The sequence below is a fragment of the Parasteatoda tepidariorum genome, chromosome 8 (assembly GCF_982258835.1).
Source record: "Parasteatoda tepidariorum strain Cologne lab strain chromosome 8, Ptep-v5.0, whole genome shotgun sequence".
NCBI classification, from domain to species: domain Eukaryota; kingdom Metazoa; phylum Arthropoda; class Arachnida; order Araneae; family Theridiidae; genus Parasteatoda; species Parasteatoda tepidariorum.
This window is the reverse complement of record NC_141762.1, coordinates 8,086,527-8,107,595: the sequence shown is the minus strand read 5'-3', so window position 1 is coordinate 8,107,595 and position 21,069 is coordinate 8,086,527. Positions and strand designations below refer to the sequence as shown.

At 29.8% G+C, this 21,069-nt stretch overlaps 1 protein-coding gene across 1 annotated transcript; it reads left to right on the top strand.

Moving 5' to 3' along the window:
- The first annotated feature begins 7,091 nt into the window (after positions 1 to 7,091).
- Positions 7,092 to 19,256, top strand: RpS17 (ribosomal protein S17). The gene is made up of 4 exons (XM_016066294.3): positions 7,092 to 7,135; positions 7,469 to 7,620; positions 14,430 to 14,601; positions 19,174 to 19,256. Exons 1-4 carry the CDS (start codon positions 7,133 to 7,135, stop codon positions 19,234 to 19,236), a joined length of 390 nt encoding a protein of 129 aa, XP_015921780.1. The 5' UTR covers positions 7,092 to 7,132; the 3' UTR covers positions 19,237 to 19,256.
- Positions 19,257 to 21,069: the final 1,813 nt, after the last annotated feature.

Sequence of the window (21,069 nt, the reverse complement as noted above, 5' to 3'; positions counted from 1 at the left end):
AACTTACAAAATCCCCTGATGAGTTTGCTGACCAAGCAGAGAAACTAAATGATTTGACTTTTCTATCAAAATCTAATAGTTTGCGAAAAACTTTAGAAGAAAAAAAACTGGAATTGCAAGAGTTAGAAGAAAAAAATAGCAACAAATAACTTTCATGTTACAAACAAACTTAATTAACGATTTATGTTATTTATTTATTTAATATTATTTATTTTTTGTATAAAATGTCTTATATTTTCTTATGTATTCAAATATGACATTGGCCGGATTTTTATGTAAATCTTTAACTTCTGTAATTATGTACTTAAACAAAATTTATTAAAATATTTGAAACTGGAAAATTTATTTATGTATGAAGGTGTTAATTTTATTTTTCTTAATGAAGATTGACAAAATCAAAATTTATTTCAAGAGGACGAGAAAAAAATATCTTATGCAAAATGTAAATTTTTCAAGTTCTTTGTAATAAGTGCTTGTCAATTATATATATATATAAAAAATTCTAGTTATCTTTTAAGCGAAATTTTGACAAGTGCTTTAAATTTTGGACTCCTTGGCTTTTTTCTTCTGATCTCCGTATGAACCCTTATTTAATCAATTTATAATTCTGTATGTAGGTTTGAAATGTATTATTATATTTGATACACATTTAGGTGATTTATTTCGCAAATTAAGTTTTCATTTTACTGTTATTATATTAATGTTTATTATTATTGCGGTTTCTCATTTTTTTGAACTCATGGTTTTCGTTTCCCTATTTTATGTTTATAATATTAATAAGACTTTTAAAGCAAAACTTTGTAACTAAGAAACTTAAACAACACTGTTTTCTCTTAAAAATAAAACGTTTAAAAAAATATTTAATTTAATAAAAAAAATGTAAACAAAGTTTTGCTGTCAATGTATGGGAATGTGTCATCATTTAAATTACGTTATTAATAAATTTTTTAAAATGTAATTATTTTTCAATAATTCAAATTGAAGTTCTTTGAAATGAAAATATTTGTTCTAAGGTAACTCTATCAAGATATAATTTAATCTAGGTGGTTTTTTTAGGAAAACTTTTTATTCTCTTTAAATGAATTTTTACTTTGTTTAAATTTTCTGCCCAATTGAGTTAAATAAGCTGCAAAAACATTATCGTAATATCATTTAGAATTATTAAAAACTGATTGAATTTGGCAATTTAAGAAACAATTAGTAATATTTTTGTGAGGATGAATATGATTATTTTGGTTTTGCTACTTTTTGTTGTTGTTGTCGTGGGTTATTAAGGCAAGGGGTGTGATTGTTTTTATTTTTCAGTACCGATATCTATGGCTAACAATTCGACTTCTGCCACACCCATACATCACACACGTTTTATAGGATGGACCCATTCATTTATCAACAGATCATAACTTAGACCTGATCCAGGGTACTTAGACCAATTCAGTACCCCCAGAAGCAAAATTTCTTATGGGAATATGGGGAACTTTGTGACCTGACAGATTTAACGTGTACCAGTTTACTGCACTGGGTGTTTTCGACCTTCTGGATTTGATTTTCGCTATTTCTTTCTTTTTTTGTGTGTGGTATACAAAAAAAAGACCTTGAAAATTAAAAAAAAATGTTAATATACGCTAAAAATTTACATAATTAATTATTAAAAATTTAAAAAACACCTTTGCAAATAGACTTAAAAAAAATCGCTTTAGACTCTCCGAAAAAGAAGCGTCACTACTTTCGAAAAATAAAACTATCTTCTCTTCTTTCAAGCACATTTTTTTCGGTTAATTATTTCCTTATTTTTAGTTTTGTCTAGAAGTTAGTTAAAACGGAAAAAATTATTAAATTAGGATTGGTGATAAATTTAAATGTTGCTTGCTAATTTTTTGGAAAACAGTTGTCATTAATACTGTGATCAAGCTCAGAAACACAGCTGCAATTTGTGCTTTCCATCTCGTGTGCAAACTTTCGAAATTTAAAATAATGATAAATTCTATTTCGAGATAGATTCATCTTGAAGTGGAATCACTTGTATATTCGTCAGGCACAGAACTTCAATCATAGGACAACCCACACGTTTGACCTATGACGTCAGCGCCAGTTATATAGTGGTAACTCGTCTCACTTAGTGGAAATTTCGAATGAGTTATGAAGTAATTAAATTGTTTAGATTCACAATTTTTAGGAAAACTAATCGCAGTAAAACTCTAAAGAATGCTAATTTTTTATGTTGTTTGGAAACAGCGAACATCAAATACTGAACTTTTACTTATTAATTTTTTAAAAAAAGAAATAGGATTATTTTAATGAGGCGATCCGATTCACAGAATGTTCTAATTCTTTTCAATATTTGACGCTAACTGCCGATCATCAGGTTATTTGTAATCCTGTTCGTGGGGTAGTGAGAAATTATGTCGCCATCTTCGCTACGATTTTTTTTTCTTCTTTTTTATTTAAATTTAAATGATTTATCAATTATTTTACTTATTGTCTAAAATAATTACGTGCAAAATAGTTAAATAAGTAATATATTAGTGGAAAAAAACTAACAGGTTTTGAAAATAGTAGGAACAAAATAATTTAAGCTAATGAATTATATCATTTTGCATAGATTACACCTCGAATTTTATAAATAAATACATTTTAAAAGAGTTAAGTTTAAATTCAATATTTTGTCACGTTTGGTGAATTAATAATTACATTGTTTGTTTTTCAGATATTAAATAAATGAAAGTTCTTTTGATTTTCATGCTTAAAAATTATTTCACTTTGATAATAGAAAATCTATTTCCTTAGCTGTTAGTAAACTTGATTTTATAATAAATTAAACTTTTAAAGATATCTTCATTTGTTGCTATTAATATATTTACGATAAAAAATCATACTTATTTCTTAACGTTTTCCTCTCAGAGAGCAGAACACTTTACCTGTGTCAACACTTCGCATGCTTTCACCATAAGCATGTGGAGAGTCATAGGAGAAGAAAATACGTTAGTTTCTGTCTTGATTTTAAACAGATAAGAAACTTTTAAGTTAGAAAATTATTTGGAGCTGAAAACTATATTGAACATGGTTCTAAAAGAAAGAGTTCAGGAAATTGAAAAAAAATATTAAGAACCGATGTTCTCACCAGATAGCGTATTCGAACACGATTTTGAATTATGTCTGTTTTCTACAAACACGCATTTTGATCTGTGTCCATTTTCGTAAACATGCATTTTGAGCTGTGTCCATTGTCTTAAACACTTCTTTGATTTTACACTTATAAAAAATATGTAGAATCGTGTCAATTTTCTTAAACATGCATTTTGAGCATTGACACAAATTTTTCTTTGTACGGAATAAATTGCTCATTGACAAGGAATATTTTCTATTTAATTTAAATTGATTTAATTTAAAAAATTCATATAATGGTGATTTCATAGTATTTTCGTAGGTTTTGTGCTCGTTTATTTGCTTTCCCTATCCCAAGGTTTTGCAGAATTTTTTTTTTAAATTACTTATTAAGATTTATGTGGAAAAGGTTTATATGTCCCTTATTTCGTTTCCTTAAAAAAATATTTTCGTTTTCTGTTTTTGTGTACCTTATCGTAGCATTAAATAAAAAATGCATCATTAAATTTTAAAAAAATGCTATAGGAATAATTTATTTGTCCCTTTTGGATGAAAGGTTAGAAATTTCAATACTTTTAATTTATTCAAAAAGGTTTTTAGTGCAAAAATGCTCGTTACTATATAAAAATAAAAAAAATTCTGACACAATGTTGCCGTAAGGTTACATGTTCTCTGAGATTTTGTGGTAATGCTCCTTGTTAATGAGAAGCTTGCAAATATGAAAATATTATTTTATAAACACAATTATCGTGATTATGATTTATTAGACTTCGTGATCGAAATTCTTGAATTCGCCAACTGGAGAAACATTGATCGGAAGTAGTTCACAACAAGTAGTTAATTTACTGTAGTCGCTACTTTAATCAGTAGTTTGCTACTTTTTTAAAAAGTAGTGCAACTAATTTTTGGAATTTGTTAGGTAAATCTTATCGGGTCCGTTCCGTCAAAGAAATAAAATGGCCCTGAGGCTGTTAACAGAAATTTATTTTAAATCACGTTTAACTAACTAGCTATTACGAAAAATAGATAATTAATCATTTTGGTCACATGTTTACAGAAGGAATTGCACACTCGCGAAACGTTGATGTTTTTTAAAAGGAAGGGAGCGAAATTTCGGTTTACAGAACATAAAAAAATAAACGGACCACTCTGAACAACTTTAATGATCGGATCTTTACGTTCTAGGACTCAATCTAAATGGTTCGAGGGGGTGATCTCATATGCGGTAACTAATTACTGCAGACGAAAGTTTAAGTTCGAATTCAGACACAAATACATACTTTCATCGAATAAACATAGCTTTCTTTCAACCTCAATTTCTCTCCCCAAAAATATAGGATGCAGCCGCAATCTAGAAAATGTGGTTCCTATTATAGTATGGTCAGGTGAGCCAAAGTTTGGATCCCCTAACATTTGTTTTACATATTTCAACCTCGAGAGCTTTTTAAGCGGCTTGAAATGCACACAATTTGCACCCACTTATTTGTTTGTTCAAAGAAAATTCTGTGCAAAAAATAAATTCTAGTAAATATTTATTATTTTTCATTAGTTTATTTAATAATAGTCGAAAAAATTTCGAACTGTAAGGTATAAAATTTTTTACACCATTTTAAAGTATGTAATTTTATTTGGCAAAGTACAAACTTTGAGCGAAATCGAAAAAATATTTCCTGAGAAATCAAAATTTAAAAATGTCGCATATTTAATTTTTTTTTGTATGTTTTGTTCGTTTACGTCGCACTAGAGCTGTGCAATGGGCTATTGGCGACGGTCTGGGAAACATCCCTGAGGATGATCCGAAGGCATGCCTTCACAATTTTGATCCTCCGCAGAGGGGATGGCACCCCCGCTTCGGTAGCCCGACGACCTGCACGCGAAGTCGAGCACTTTAAAGTAGAGCAGTTTAACGGGGACCAATACCGCACACCCTCGGTCCCTAAGCAGACTGATCCAAGTGGTCACCCCCCAGCACACTGACCGCAGCCAGTGATGCTTGACTTCGGTGATCTGCTGGGAACCGTGTCTTAACGATCAGTCCTTTGCAGAACTCGTATATTTAAAATTATATTTCTCGAGAACTATTCTACATCTTTCGCTCAACTTTTGTATTTTGCTATATAATATTGCATACTTTAAAATGTTGTAAAAAATCTTATACCTTACAATCATACTTTTTTCAACTATTATTAAACAAAATACTAAATATTAACTAAAGCAAATTTTTTGCACGAAATTATCTTTGGATAAACGAATTTTATAGCTGTGCGAAAATTTTTTTCAATTCACTTGAAACTTTCTCGAGATATGGCGAAATACGCAAAAAATAACATTATGAGGTCCACATTTTGAATCACTTTCTGAACCAAACTAAGGGATAATATTGCCCAGATTGCAGATACCCCATATTTAGAGGGAGGGGGGAGCAAAAATCCGAATCCATTGAAAGAAGGGTATGTTTATTCAGAGAAACTACTTTTTGTGACTGATTTCATAACTTAAAATATCGTCAGCACTAATTAATTATCATATATGAGGTCAACTCTTCGAACCATTAAGATTTAGTCTTACAATGTGAAAATCCGAACATTCGGGATCAAAAAGTAATCAGAGTGGTTCATTTTTTTTGACGCACTGTATTGATTTTTATAGAGGAAATAAAAGAGCATTTAGCAATAAAAAATTGCAAGTACATTGATAGCATTTACAAGTATCATGGTCCCGCAGTGGACTGATCGTTAAGACACGGTTCTCAGCAGATCACCGAAGTCAAGCATCACTGGCTGCGGTCAGTGTGCGGGTGGGTGACCACTTGAATCAGTCTGCGTAGGGACCGAGGGTGTGCGGTATTGGTCCTCGTTAAACTGTGCTACCGTAAAGTGCTCGACTTCACGCGCAGGTCGTCGGGCTACCGAAGCGGGGGTGCCATCCCCTCCGCAGAGGATCAAAATTGTGAAGGCATGTCTTCGGATCATCCTCCGGGATGTTTCCCAGACCGTCGCCAATAGCCCATTGTGCATCTCTCGTGCGACGTAAATTAACAACAACAGCAAGTATCATGGCCGTGATAGCCCAGTCGTTAGAGAACCGGACTGTGGTTTGAAAGGGCCGGGATTAGGTCAGTGACTCCGGAGAAACCCACTGAGTATAAGTGATACACGTGCTTGTTAAATTCATGAAACCAAAAGAATTGTGGTTGGTTGCTGAGCAGTACCATGGGTACAGGGATCTGGAGAAGATTTCCTTCTTCTTCAGATCTATGTCTTAATTAAGGAAGGGACTTCAAGATGCAATCCCTTCTGCAGAGGTTTAAAAATTGTGATGGCATTTATTCGAATCATACTCAGGAATGTTTCCCAGACCGTTGTCAATAATCCATTGTGCAGCTGCAGTGTGACATGAATAACGTGCCTCTCTAACTATCGCCATCATGGCATACTAAATGATATTAGAGATCACTCGCACTGGCTCCACATTCGCATAAGTGATATTTTGTTATGCACTGAGAAGAGATTATCCCTTTTCTTAGATTGGAGAAACTTGCTTTCTCTATGCCCTATTCGTAATTGCAATGCTCGAATACGCCATTCGGAAAGAAGAGAAGTTTTATGTCTCGGCACTTTTCTTCTTTTCAGTTCCTATGAATGTACTGCGTTACTTCCCTCTTTCCTAATATTTTTCGTATTTAATTGAGAAAAGTATTTCGTAAATTTCTATGACGTTTTCTTTAGAGTTATGTTCAATGTTGTTTTTAGTTCCATATAGTTTCATAACCTAAAAGTTTTTAATCTATTTGAAAATCAAGACAGAAACTAAAGGTGAAACTGAAAACAAGGTGAAGGCATGCAAAGTGTTGCCATAGGTAAAGAGCTCTGCTGTACGCTTGTACGCCATCTGTAGCCCATTTTGATGACCAAAAGTAAAGAATTTTAGCACCGCCCCTAATATCGGTATTTACTTAGTTCGTTTTGGCAACAATCTATTGCATTCATGTTGTTTTGATCGTCGGTTGAACTAATTTTCTGGAAGAAAGATGGTAAGATCATATTGTAATCTTTATTAATCTTTGTTTTTTTACAGTTAAATTTGTTTATTGGTATATTTTAAGTATGGAGAATTATCTTTTCCTTTAATTCCATTTGTAATTTTTTGTATTGATCTTAAACAGTTAAGATGGTTTTCACATAATTATTATCCATTCTATCACCAAATGAATGTTTTCCTTTTTTCTAATATATATCTTTAGTTAAACACGTTACTGTAACATTTGTTTGATTAGCAATTTGTTAATTACAGCTAATAAAGTTCTACTTGACAACTAAATTTATATAACAGTATATTTTAATTTTGTAATTTGTATAATTTCTAGGGTCGTGTGCGAACAAAGACCGTAAAAAAAGCCTCTCGGGTCATCATTGAAAAATATTATACTCGCCTGACGGTTGATTTTCACACAAACAAAAGGATTTGCGATGAAATTGCCATCATTCCTAGCAAGAAGCTACGAAACAAAATCGCAGGGTAAAGTTTCTTCATAAAATCTATTTCAGTATTCTTAAGAACATTTTACCGTACAAGTAATTGTACAGCATTAGACTTTTAGTATATCTGTGTTTTAATTGTATACAATTCATTGATTATTCAAAATAGAATTTTTGACTCGATTATTTGAAATCAGGGTTGGCAAGGTAAGGTTTAGGACAGAATGGATTAATCCAAGGTTTAAACTGTCTTAAAACCCCATTGTCCAAAGCTCTTTTACTCAAATTATGTCACAATTTTATCTGAACAATATTTGAAAGGTAAAATAAACATAGAACTAATAATATTGATAATTAAATCTACTAGAGAATATTTGTTATTAAAAGTGTAATGTTTTATCAATATTGTTTGACTCTTCAATTTAAACTACAAACAAAGGAAGATTAATCACAAGTTCATTTGGTCCTCTTAACGTTCAATAGCACATAACTGAAGTTTGACTTTGACAAATTTAGTTTTTTGAAACAATTATTATTTTTATTTAATATTGCTTTATTTATCCTTATGCAAAAGCATAATTAAACAGTATTAAAAGCATATTTATATTTCAAGGATAAGGTATTCACTTTTGCCGTTCAATGAATTGTGGAGCTTCAAAAATTATAAACCTTTTCCTATTATATTATTTTCCTTTGTTAAGTTAAAGTAAGTTGTATAAAAAATTTCAAATATTTATGTATACATGTAATGTAATTTTTATGTGTACAATGGTTACACATATAGAATTTTTACCTTTTACCAAAGTTCAAGGTTTTGGACGCTTTAAGACAATTAAGTACAGTTTTAGTCAGTTTAAGACAGTAAAACCCACCTGTCCTGTCCAAAACCCCTTCCCTGTTTGAAATAGAATATTGATTGTTGGTTCAATGTTATAAATTTAATATATATGTTGTAAATAATCCTGTTAAATATTCCATTGAAGCAATTTGTAAATTTTTTTTGAAGATTTTTTTTTTCAGTTGGTTAAGATTTGTAACAATACTGTTCATCTCTTACAAATTATTTTGTAACTAGACAGATAATAGTTCATAAGCTTAAGTAGAACCACAATGATCCAGGGTTTGAAAAAACCCGGGGATTTTTGAAAAAACCCAACCCGCCTGGGTTTTATTGAAAAAACCCGGGGAAAATTGAGTTTTATTTGATAAAACCCGGGGAATTTGGGTTTTTTCATTTAGTGCTCATAAATTTCACTGTGAAAATATTTTTATCCATTAAATAGAGTTGTATAAGTAAACACTAAAATTTCATCTGACTTTTACCTGTAGTAAAATTAAACTGGAATAAATATTTAATGGTCTTCCATGTTTTTATAATACGATTAATAGAAAGTGAAATTAAAATTACGTATAATTAAAAGAGTATCAGTTACTTGCCCCTTTTTTCAAATATTTAGATAAATATATGCATTTTTAGATACATTTAAACTTTATAGTTTCAAAAGACAAATTAATCTTAAAATACATACACTAAAAAGCATACATAAAAAGTTATAGCTTATTTTTAAAATCAGAAAATAAAACTTTAAATTTGTTTATATTATTGTTTAATGTATCACTTAATAAAAAATTTTTTTGTTTGCTTTCAATATTTTTAAACATGATTAAAAGTAACAAAATAAATTGTATTCAAATGAAATCTTAATATTTAAAAAATCTTAAAAGTAATATTTTAATTTTTAACTGTTTTTTAATTGTGATAAACTTTCTCCAAATAGTTAAAAATTGTCAGCAGATGTTAAGAGTTAACTTACAAAAAGGTCCATTTTTTCCCTTATTATTATTATCATACAGCAGATTCAAAGAGTCTACATTTCTCTCTTAGATGGTGATACACTTTTACGAGTTTTGTAGCTTTATCTATTCCTAATCTATTTCGAAGTTTACTCTGCACCAAACCGAAAGTTGAAAAGCGTCTTTCGATAGAGACAGAGGATGCTGGTGCTGAGTGCAAATAAAAAAGAATTGACAGAAACTTTGTGGAAGCAATGAATTTTATTTACTTATTTTTTTTTTTTGCCATAATTTTCCACTATTTTTTGATGAAAACTGTTGAATAACAGTGTCGAGCATCATTGATTTTGGAAAGTATTCAGGATCGGAAATTTTGAATGCCATAACACGTGGCAGAAATTCTGGATGATGCTTAGAAAGACAGTTTTCTGCTAATTGGTCTTGTTCATCATTTAAAAATTGTCCCCTTGTTTCGAGATCCAGGATGCATATGCTAATAAATGATGTGGCTGAACAGCCTGATTGAATCTTTTTACAAAATGTTTATGGGGTTCTAATTCATCACACGATTGTAAGTTAATTCATATTTAAACAGCTTCTGAAATTGAAATGTTTTCTGATTGAAGCTTTTTTAAAGCTTAAGAAACAATTGATATCTGTTTTTCCCAATTGATAGTTTATTGGTAAAGCCCAACATTATTTATTATGGTAAAGCCCAACATATCATTAGATTCATTTTGATGTTCAAGAACAATCTCTTCATATTTATGGTAATTATTGTCAAAAGTTTTTACGTGCTCACAATATGAATTCCACCTAGTATCATTTGGTCATCAAGCAGTTTTTTTTCATTTGATCATCCATGTGCTTGATGCATATTTCTAAAATATTTGTTAACTTCAATGATGTGTCCAATGATAGTATTAGGAGATACTTCTTTTTGAACCAAATTAAAAAAAAAAAAAACAATTTGTGAAAAAAAACACCAAGTGGGTTTTTTCAAAGTGGGCCCACTTGGGGAACCCTGGTTATATGTATTTTATATTAAGTTTAAATAACGCATTATCACTACATATTTGAATCTTCTTTATTGTTAAGTACATTATGTTTCATAATTTTTTAAATTAGGAATTATAAAATATAAATGCAGTAACATAAATGGAACAAGTTTATTAATTTTTTTGTTTTTACACACATTTATTTACTATATTTATTAAACATATGGATATTACCTATTATAAAATTATAATCAGTAAATATTTATAATCAGTAAAAACTAAAATTTTATCTGACTTGAGTTGAATAAAAAACTGAAATAAATATTTAATGGTCTTACATGTCTTTATAATAAGGTGAAAGTGAAATTAAAACTACGTATAATTATAAAAAGTATCAGTTACTTGTCCCATTTTTTTTTCAAGTAATTAACCCTAGGAAAATGATTTCATTTTTAGATAAATAATTTTAAAAAGTTCTCTGATAAAAAGTTTTAGCATTTCTTTCTTTTTTTTTTTTTTTAAAGCCAGAAAATAAAACTGTTTGAATTTGTTAATGTATCACGTGGTAAAAAAAAGAAAAAATTGTTTCTTTTCAATTTTTTTAAACATATGAATTAATAATAATAACCTGTTTATTAATATATAAAGTATGCAACAATATTTGAAAAATTGATCTTTCCAGAGTATATTATTTAAATTTTTATTTCATTTAATATCATTAAAATATTACTTTTTGAAAAAAACCCACTTGAAGTTTTCAATAGCAGGTACCTACTATAAAATTATATGAAGATTCGAGTTTCTTTTGCTTTACTAATATTAAAAACTTAATCATATAAATCATGCAACTCTATTTGACAAATTTATGCTGCACAATAAATTATATAAAAGTAAATGCGAAACAATAAGTTTTAGTAAAAAAAAAAAATGTTTTTTTGAAAAAACCCACTTATCGTTCCAAGTGGGTTTTTTCAAGGTGGGCCCGCCCAATAAAACCCGGGCGGGTTTTTTCAAAGTGGGCCCACTTGGCGAACCCTGCAATGATCTGACACCAATGTCAACTTACTTATTCTTAGAGAAGTTAAATTATTTTTTAATTGAGTAAGATTCTTGGAACCAGAATATAACCATTTTCATTTTGTTCAGACCTGATGACCGTCGTGGCATTGCTCATGTGGATTTAAATGTGGAAAATGTATTTTTCTCAATATAATGAATTTAAATCTTGAGAAACCTAGGGATCAAAAATATTTAGGCATGTGTACTGATTCACAGAGATCCGGGATTCAATATTTTATATTATTCGGGAGAGTTCCTTTAATTTAAAATTTACTTTTAGAAGCTTATGCAAAATTTTAAGAAGGCATTTGTTCCATTTATTCTTTTAGGTATGTTTGCATACTATGATCCGCTACGGCGACTACAATAATTAAAAAAAAAAAAAAAAAAAACAGATTTGCCTGTGTGTGGCTACGAAATGTACTCTATTAAATGGTCTCTTTCTGCGATTTATATTTTCACTGTCTGAAAGTTCACAAAACTTGGCGATTATTTATTCTGGCGATAAATATCCCCCTCCTTTTTCTTACTAAGTTCTCATTCACATGCGATGATGACTTTGTTATGCAGTTTTGCTAGAGAGAAACAAAACTTTCAAACTTTTTTTTAATGAGTAGCAAGTGATGTAGTTGCCATTTTTTATTTGTATTCGTGTAGATTTATTTAATTTCTAATGTAGTATTTCAAAAGGAAATCATGTAATTCTATAATCACTTATTAACAAGCTAGATACCTTAAATCTGTGCTCGAATCTTTTTTTTCCTTTACATTAAATCCCAATGACAGAATTTATTCGAGCTATCTGCGACAAAACTCTCTAGCACTAATATCTTTCTGCATTCTGCAAGATACTTTCAGTTATAACAAACATATGTGTTACTCATTTTAAATAAAAAAAAAAAAAGCGATGTGTTTACTAAAAAAACTAAACAATATAATATATTTTAATTGAACGTGTAATAATTTTTTTCTAATATTATGGGTGATATTCTCGCATTTCTTTTTTTTTGGGGGGGGGGAGCACAAATTATTTCTTCGCCTTTTGTAAATAATCACCATGATAAAAAAATTCGGAGTAGTAATTGCCGAATAATTTATTGACGCCGAAATCACGCGAATCGGACTCCTCAAATATGTGTTAAGTTTTGAGGTTAGGTTGTCATAAATAATGTCGTTTAAAGAATATCAGATTTAAAAACTATGAAAAGATCAATAGCAAGAACTGCCCAAAATTTCATGGAGTTATTGCCTTGAAAAGTTAATACTCAAATGCACGATTTGAATTTTCAATATTGTTTGAAATATATATATATATTTAAAATTTCCAATGGCAGATTATAGACAGTAACAGCATGCATAAACATCTAATAATAAGAAAAGAAACAAAAGATGCTGCAACAGTCTATTAATCACAACCAGGGTTGGGTTTTTGTCGTCAAAAACTGGTTTTTGACATGACAGTGGTTAAAACCGTCAAAAACCTACTGTTTTCTTTCATTTATGGCATATAGTGAACAATATATTATTTCACATAATTGCCTTTATAAATGAATGTTGTAAATGATTGCTATTGATTTTGCAACCTATATACATGTATTCTTATAGAAGGATATACATTCATACGGAAATATTGTAACATACTTATTGAAAATAGTGATACTTTTATCATTATGCTTGATTTGCAAAGGATTCAAAATTTTGCACTTCTTAATTGTTAGAAATAAACAAACAAACAAAAAAGTTTGGAACTATTAATAAATTCAAGAATTTAAAACTTGGCAGTTCTTAAATATTAGAAATAAGCTAAACAAAACTTTCAAAACATTGTAACTACTAACAAACTCTAAGTCAAGAATTACTGCTACTTTGTCAAGTTAAAAACTTTTATTCAGTTGAAAAAGCACATTAAACAAAACTTAATTACAAACAAAATTACGTGTTCAGTAGTTGGGGTCAATGTGCCGAAGCAAGTGACTAATTTTACGCATTTCTCATTGCCTAGTCGATTTCTGAGTTTAGTATGGATGAGTCCAAAATTCGAGACTAATGACGATTCGAGATCATTGAGGATAATGATAACAAAAGGCTATTGCAATGTTGCAAGGATTTCCAGACTTTTTCATGTCTCATTTCTGTGTAAAATATTGAAAGCAAAATTGATGAGAAAAGTTTATTTTATGAGGCTTTCTTTTTATGTGTACACGTGTTTCTCAAAGCAAGATTTTATGAGTGAAAGTAATCAATCTTAACATTCTTCAGTAATGTAATATGCCAAACAAAATGATGCTTCGAAATGTTAAAAATTTTGTTCAGTATCCTAATATTTTACTTCAAATAGTATGTTTTGATATAATCATGTTGGGAAAATGCAAGAATCTGTTCTTACATATCTTTCAACAACTTTTTTTCTAATTTGATTGCCCAAAAATGAATTAATTTTAAATTACAAGCAGTTAAGCTCAAATAAAATTACAGTTTTACCAAAACTATGTGTTTTTGACATTTTTGACAGAGGGGTTTTTGACATGGCGGTAAAAACTGTCATGTGTCAATAACTTGCCAACCCTGATCACATGTCTATATGATATTATGGCTTGGAAGTTTTGAATCTTGCATTTAAGTGATCATGTTTTGATCTTTTTTCTTTTGCAATTGGTTTCCTCATGGTTTCTGAAATTCTGATATTATGATAAATTTCAGTTTTTACTCTTTTTATTCAATGTCAACATACAGTGTGAAAACAGAAATGTGTCCTTTCCTGCCGCATATTTATTCTTTTATATGTTGTTAAGAAAACAATTTATTGGATGCATTTTTCTATTCTTTAAAGTTTGTAACTATTACTTTTATGTATAAAAATGAGTTATCTTCTATAGATAAAAAGAAAAAATAAATTAACTGCTAAAAAACTGCTCATTTAGTTAAAAAAAAAATGGATACTACTGATCTTATCATTTGAATTACGGTCTTGTTTGCAATTATTGTTCATGTATTTCAGGTTTGTCACTCATTTAATGAAACGTATCCAAAGAGGACCCGTTAGAGGTATTTCTATCAAACTGCAAGAAGAAGAAAGAGAGAGGAGAGATAATTATGTGCCTGAGGTATCTGCCATTGACATGGACGTGATTGAAGTTGATCCAGATACTGATGAAATGTTGAAACAAATGGTATGTCGAGGAATTTTTGTTTTTCTTTAAGGCTCTGTGCTCACAAATGTTATTTTTATTCTTTATTTCATAAATAAAAATTGTCCTATCCAATTTCTTGTGCATTAAGTTCAAAAGCATTGATCTTTGAGCCTGTTTCTTTTCAAGTTAGTAGTTGCTTCCCTGTGTAATGCAAAATTGCCCTCATTAATAATTCTTGGTTTAATTATGGTTATATCTTTTTATTTCATTGTACGCTTTGTAAATTTTCTTATAGCTTTAAAACAGAAAAACAAAATATAACATTAAGCTACACATCCTTAACAGTGTTGGTGGCTTTTATAATACCAAAAATTCTGGACCTCAATTTTCTTGATACAGGGGTGAGATTTTTCCGGTTTTTAGTGGATTTCCGATTTTTTCACTTTTCTCTTTAATTTCAGCTTTTTTTTAATCAAAAATTCAGATTTTCTAAAAATTTCACTTTTTTATAAGTATTCTGCTTTTTTAGAAAATTCACCGATTTTCAAAGAGAAACAGAAAATTCAAACTACATAGCTACCAATCCTTTTTCATTTTTACTTATTTTAGCTATTATCTCCCCTTTTACATGCAGCAGATAAGATTTTCCGAATTTTTTTTACGCGCCCTTCAGATCCGATTTTCAAAGTTCAAATGACGCTGCTTCTGACAAGCCTTTTAGAGGTCTCAAGCCTGGAATCTGCTAATATCTCAATTCTTATCACACGATTTTAATATCCAACATAGCTTTTCATATTTGCGTGTTACGATTCTTATTCACGCGATTTGAATATTGTATGTTGTGATTCTTTTTTACGAGATTTAAAAATCCGATATTGTGATTCATATTTACGCCTTTTTCTATGTAGCGGTTCGTATTCACGCAAGTTTAAAATTCATGTTTTGATTTGCTCATGCGGTTTATAATATCAAACATTGATTTTCATATTTATACGTGATTTTAAAATAAGGCATTGGGATTCGCATTCACGCATTCTAAAAATTATGCGTCATAATTCTTATTTATGCAATCTAAAAATTACGCATCATGATTCGTGTTTACGCGATCTAAAAATTATGAATCGTGATTTGTATTTACGCTTTTGAAAAATTCTATATCCCAGTTTGTATTTTCTCATTTTCAAAATCTTATATCTAGTTTCATATTCATGTGATTTCAAAATCCATAATTGTTACTCATATTCACGCAATTTTAAGATCAACTATCGCGATTCTTGTAAGAAGTAAATTTTTTTTAAAATTAGTTACTATAAAGGTGACTGTTTTTCTGACGACGATTATTAGTATATGTAAGTGTTACAACATCAAAGAAACTGGAAGGGAATATATTCAAAACTTACATTCTGTGCTTGCAAAGAAGAAAAAATGGGATTTGTTACAAGATGTTTGAAGATGGACTAACGACTAAATATAGCAAACATAAAAGATATAGCAAACAAAAGCAATCACTTAAAAAGGGATTTAAATTATTATTTTTTTTTTGGAAAAAGAGTTAACTCATCATCAAAATTTTATTTATAATTGCTGTTATTTATGCTATAAAATGCAAAATTCTTATCAAATAAAAAACAATTATCTAAACAGTTGCTAATTGTCATGTAATTTTTCAAACTAAAATAGCAATTTTTGTATGTTAAGGAGTTACTATATGTTTCTACTTCACTGTTATTGATATGTTTCAGAGGGCTCTAGTTAGATTAGACTATAATATGAACACTATGATTCGGTCCATTGTTAAAGTTTTTTTCCCAATATAATTTAAAAAGTAATCTTACTGATATATTTGCTATAAATCATGTAACAGCATTTATTAAAAGAAATGAAATATTAATGTATATTCTCAGTAGTTTTAATTTGCTAAAAGGTAGTTTTTCAAGTAATAATTGTCTCTTATGTGAACTGAGGAAAAATATAATTTCCAGCTTCATTTTTTCAATTGGTAATTTTTATTTTCACTAAATGTTAAGTATCAATGTAATCATTTGTATAATAATAGATTAGTACACAATTGTAAGTCAACACATTATTTATTACATTAAACAGTGAGGAATTTATTAAAGGGTTGTGCTTGCGTAAAATTTACTATCGTGGAAATTCAGTTTTTTTGCCTTTTGGCTAATCTCATCCCTGTTAAGATTTCCTATTTTTCAATATAAGACAATCAAGTAAAAACCTTTTAGTAAGAAGTTCTTAAAATTTTCTCAAAAGAATTGCACAAATTACATATTTAATTTAAATCTTTTAAAAGGTGACACATTTAATACTTAATTAAATTTTCATCCTTTAGATACCTTAATTATGTAGTTAGAGTGCATATTGTTTTTAATAACTGCTTAATGTTGCTTATTTTCGATATTTAGAAACCCTTATAGGTGCTTTTATCATAGGGTGTTTTTTAAGGGTGCTCCCCTTTTCCACAACGATTTTTTTTTACCATGCTGGTTTCAGTCCCAAAATACTAAAAAAAAAATGGTTTTCATGTTGTTCCTTTCAACATTTTCAATCACAATCCATTTTGGCATACCATATGAAAGTGCCAATCATTTTACATGTTTGGTGAAATACTTGTGGATGTGCTTGCACTTAGCTGAATTTTGTAGAAAGCATTCTTGCACTCTCATGCGACTCTGCTGCATTGTGCATGAGATTCTCGATTTTAGGTTTCTTTTTCCACCCTTTGAAATAGAACTGGAAAATTTTCCGAACTTCAATTCATCTTCTGGATATAATCAATGAAAGAGTTCGTTGTCAGAAATTAGTTATTGATCCTGATCATGTAGTTGTTGCATTTTGTTTATTAATATATATATATATATATATAGTCGAACCCCTCTATAGTGAACCTCTTTAGCGGTCCCGTCCGTACTCCTATTTAAATAATGTTATTTTTAACGCTTATAGTGAACAGCTTAGAACTTGGAAACTCGGTTATTGTGGACTCAAATTTCATTTCTTTAAATACCTTTTTCAGTCCTCCATCTTTAAACTTGCAGGTGTTGGGACTGAAAATGAATGCATTCCTATAAAATGTGTCATATTACTCTCCTTTATGCTTATCACTTTTAACTATACTGTAATAAATGTCAAACAGATCATTTATCTTATATCCCCCCCCCTCCCTGACAAGCCTTGCTTTATCTCTTTTCCCCAAGCTTGCTATACAACTAGTTAACTTGGCCACCTGCTGAATCTTTGGAATTTTCTTATCTGTTCAAACCATATTCTTTACAAATCACCACTTGACAATCAAGAAGGGGAACAATTTAACTCATTCTACAGCTGCTCTCTTCATATTCTTACATTATCTATTTGAGACAAGATTTTTATTTCAAAAGCAGTGAAAATGGCAAATTCTCTTAAAGAGAAAAGTGTTTTAGATAGAGGACAAAGTTAAAATTGTAAAGCGTATTGATGATGGAACCAATCAATCGACACTGTGCAAGGAATTTTTCTTGTCAAAATCTACAGTTTCAAACATTTGGAAAAATCGAAGTGCAATTCTTGCGGCATACGACAAAAACATGGTTTCATTGAAAAAAACTGCGTGGAGCTGAAAGAGTAAACGTAGAAGATGCTTTGTTAAGATGGTTCGAAATCTTGTTCAAAATGTAAAAATCTTGCATTCTTTGCACATTGTAGATAAGAAAATTGATGAACTTAATTCAAAATCGAATTGTGTTCAATCAAAAATCACAAATTGTTTTCATAAAAAGTGAAAATAAAACTAATATTTAGTGACGTAATTACTTTTTCCATCAATTTTTGCTTTATTATCTGTTAATTAGTTAATAATTTTTTAAATAACTTATGCAAAATTGCAAAGCCAATTTTCAATAATTCAACTGTCTTATGCAAAAAATATTCTTCAAAAAATTTGGATATAGTGAACCATCGGTTATAGTGGACACATTACTGAGTCCGCAGGCGGTTCACTATAGCGGGGTTCGACTGTATATATATGTGCTATGTATTGATCTTGAAAATTTAGTTCCAAACTAAAGTAATTTCATAAATTAAATATATTTTAGGAAAAGAATATGCTTTTATAATACATATTTTTTAGTTTCTGTGCTTTTTAAAATTAGTCCTATATTATATGTGCGGTTCAGAAAAGTCTCTTAGATGTTTTTAGAAAATGTTCTTTGGATAATTCTGAGTCTTATATTCGTATTTGTTTTTAATTACATTTTGCCGTTGACAAAGAAGCAGGATGTTTTTAGAAAATGTTCTTTGGATAATTCTGAGTCTTATATTCATATTTGTTTTTAATTACATTTTGTGGTTGACAAAGAAGCAGGACGAATTTTATTCAATGTATCTTTCTTAACATATGTCTTATTTTCTTTTCTGTATCTCCTTTTACGTTTTTATTATTTTCAATTACTATTCATTATTTCTTTTGATAAGGGCTCTTGTAATTTCCATGTGTCTCAGAAAGCGTCTGCTGGAGCATGGAACTTATACAGCTCTTTATGTTTAATCTCTTCTCAAAATTAACATTTATATTTTTGTAACTATTGTTTTTTACAATTTTTATTACTTTTTTTTCAGGATGTTGGTAAAATTCCAGGTTTACAAGTAGCAATGCCATTTGCTGGAGGACCTAGAGTATAAAATAAAAGAAAAAAATTGAACATTCTTGTCTCTTTTTTTTTGTAATTTAAGACACCTTTGTATTCTAAAATATTTCAGTGTTATATTTCATGCTTCGACATGATAAAAAATTAAGATGCCGTTTGCTTTCTTTTTTAAAAAGAAATAAGAGGAACTTAACATCTGCCTTAGATAATGATAATTTCCAAGGATGCCACTCTTCAGTCCTGAAGACTGAAATCAGTCTTTTATAAAGTTATATATGTATTTTCTGTTAAAAATAATCCATTTTAATGCGAACATAATTATTGTAAAATGATCAAGTAATAATAACACATTGAAATGAAAAAAAATGGGATTGTTGCTTCTATTACACGTGTATTTAAGCAAAAATTGAAAGGTCGTGCTTGCTTACACAAAATTAGTATGATTGTGTCAAAATTTGCTTCAGTTTCTTTTTTCCCCCCAATGTTTTGAAATGCTGACCCAAGTTATGAATAAGGTTTTTTTTTTTATATAAGAAGAATTAAGGAATAGAATGAAAATAATTTTGAGAAAGACGAAAAAAATAATGGTGAAGCGAAAAGTAACATACATAGATAGCTTCATGGAGAAAGAAAAGGTGGTTTATTATTCAGTGATAAGGTGTAAAAAGAAGTATTGAGTTATACTGTTATTTTTATCTTCATTGTTGTAAAAAAAAATTGGAAAAGTACCCAAATCCTTGATTTGATATGTGTGCCATTATCATGGAAAGGAACATTTTCGAGATGGTACTATGCTATAGTAAATTTTTGAAATTTCTGGTATGCGGCGATAGATTGTTTTCGTCAAGAAATAAGTTGTTTATAAGGTTAATTTAGATTTTTTTTATGGATTATTGTGCAAATTCTTATCTGTGTAAGGTTCTGCATCTGAACATATCTAAGTTATTAACCATTTTTAAAAATCACCTTGATGAAAATCATCAAAATAAGTCTTATTCTCAGTGTTTGCAAATATTTACGAGGCCAGATAATACAATATTGTAAGTTTTTAAATATTCAACCACAAACGCTTTTGCTATTCACAGAGCTGTGACTTTTCCTCATATTGACAAGTACCGGATTAAGCGAGGCCGGGTTCTAGGCCATTCAAATTTTTGGGGCCCTCAGATTAAATTCTATTCTCATAAGTATGATAAACATGCATAAAAAATTATTGTATTTTATTAATATATATTTGAAATTGAATTTTTTTAAAAGTTGTTTTTCTTGGAGTTTTTTAAAATTTATTTTCAAAAAATTCATTTCGAGGTGCCCCATTCCACGGCCTAATGGGTAATCCGGCTGACGTTTTCGCCATTTTCAAAATGAGCTTCGATATCGCTGGCTAAACTTAACCTACCAGTTGCTACCTCACAGCAGTTTTAAAAATAGCATGCTCGCGAAGAAGCATTTTATAATATGAACGAGCCTTCCAAAAACAGTGTAACGTCATGTCCAGTGCCTCTCCTGCCCTTGTCACCATATTTGTTGAGCAGTCACGATTTCAGCTGTTTGGAGGGTTTGTGTGTGGCACAGACCCCTCAAACCATGGACCCAAATTGTCAACGCACTGTGCAATCAGGTGGTTTCATAATGGCATAGACCGGGTCCTATGGTCTGATTGCAATCACGTGTTCCAAGACCACTTGTCATTCAGGGACTTCATGTACCGAAACAACGATTGATGGAAATGTACCATGTCACTGGGCTTCTGGAAAATTCTAACAAACGATTCGTCAACCTAGATCGCCGGCATAAAATATAACATCGAATATTTATGGGTCACGGGGTGATTAGAGTTTTTAATAGAAGCATATTTATTTTCGTT

What these genes read in the sequence shown, in the direction of transcription:
- RpS17 (XM_016066294.3), top strand. An exon ending in CTACGAAACAAAATCGCAGG is followed by an intron (nt 7,621 to 14,429) that starts GTAAAGTTTCTT and finishes CATGTATTTCAG; the next exon opens with GTTTGTCACTCATTTAATGA. An exon ending in ATGAAATGTTGAAACAAATG is followed by an intron (nt 14,602 to 19,173) that starts GTATGTCGAGGA and finishes CTTTTTTTTCAG; the next exon opens with GATGTTGGTAAAATTCCAGG.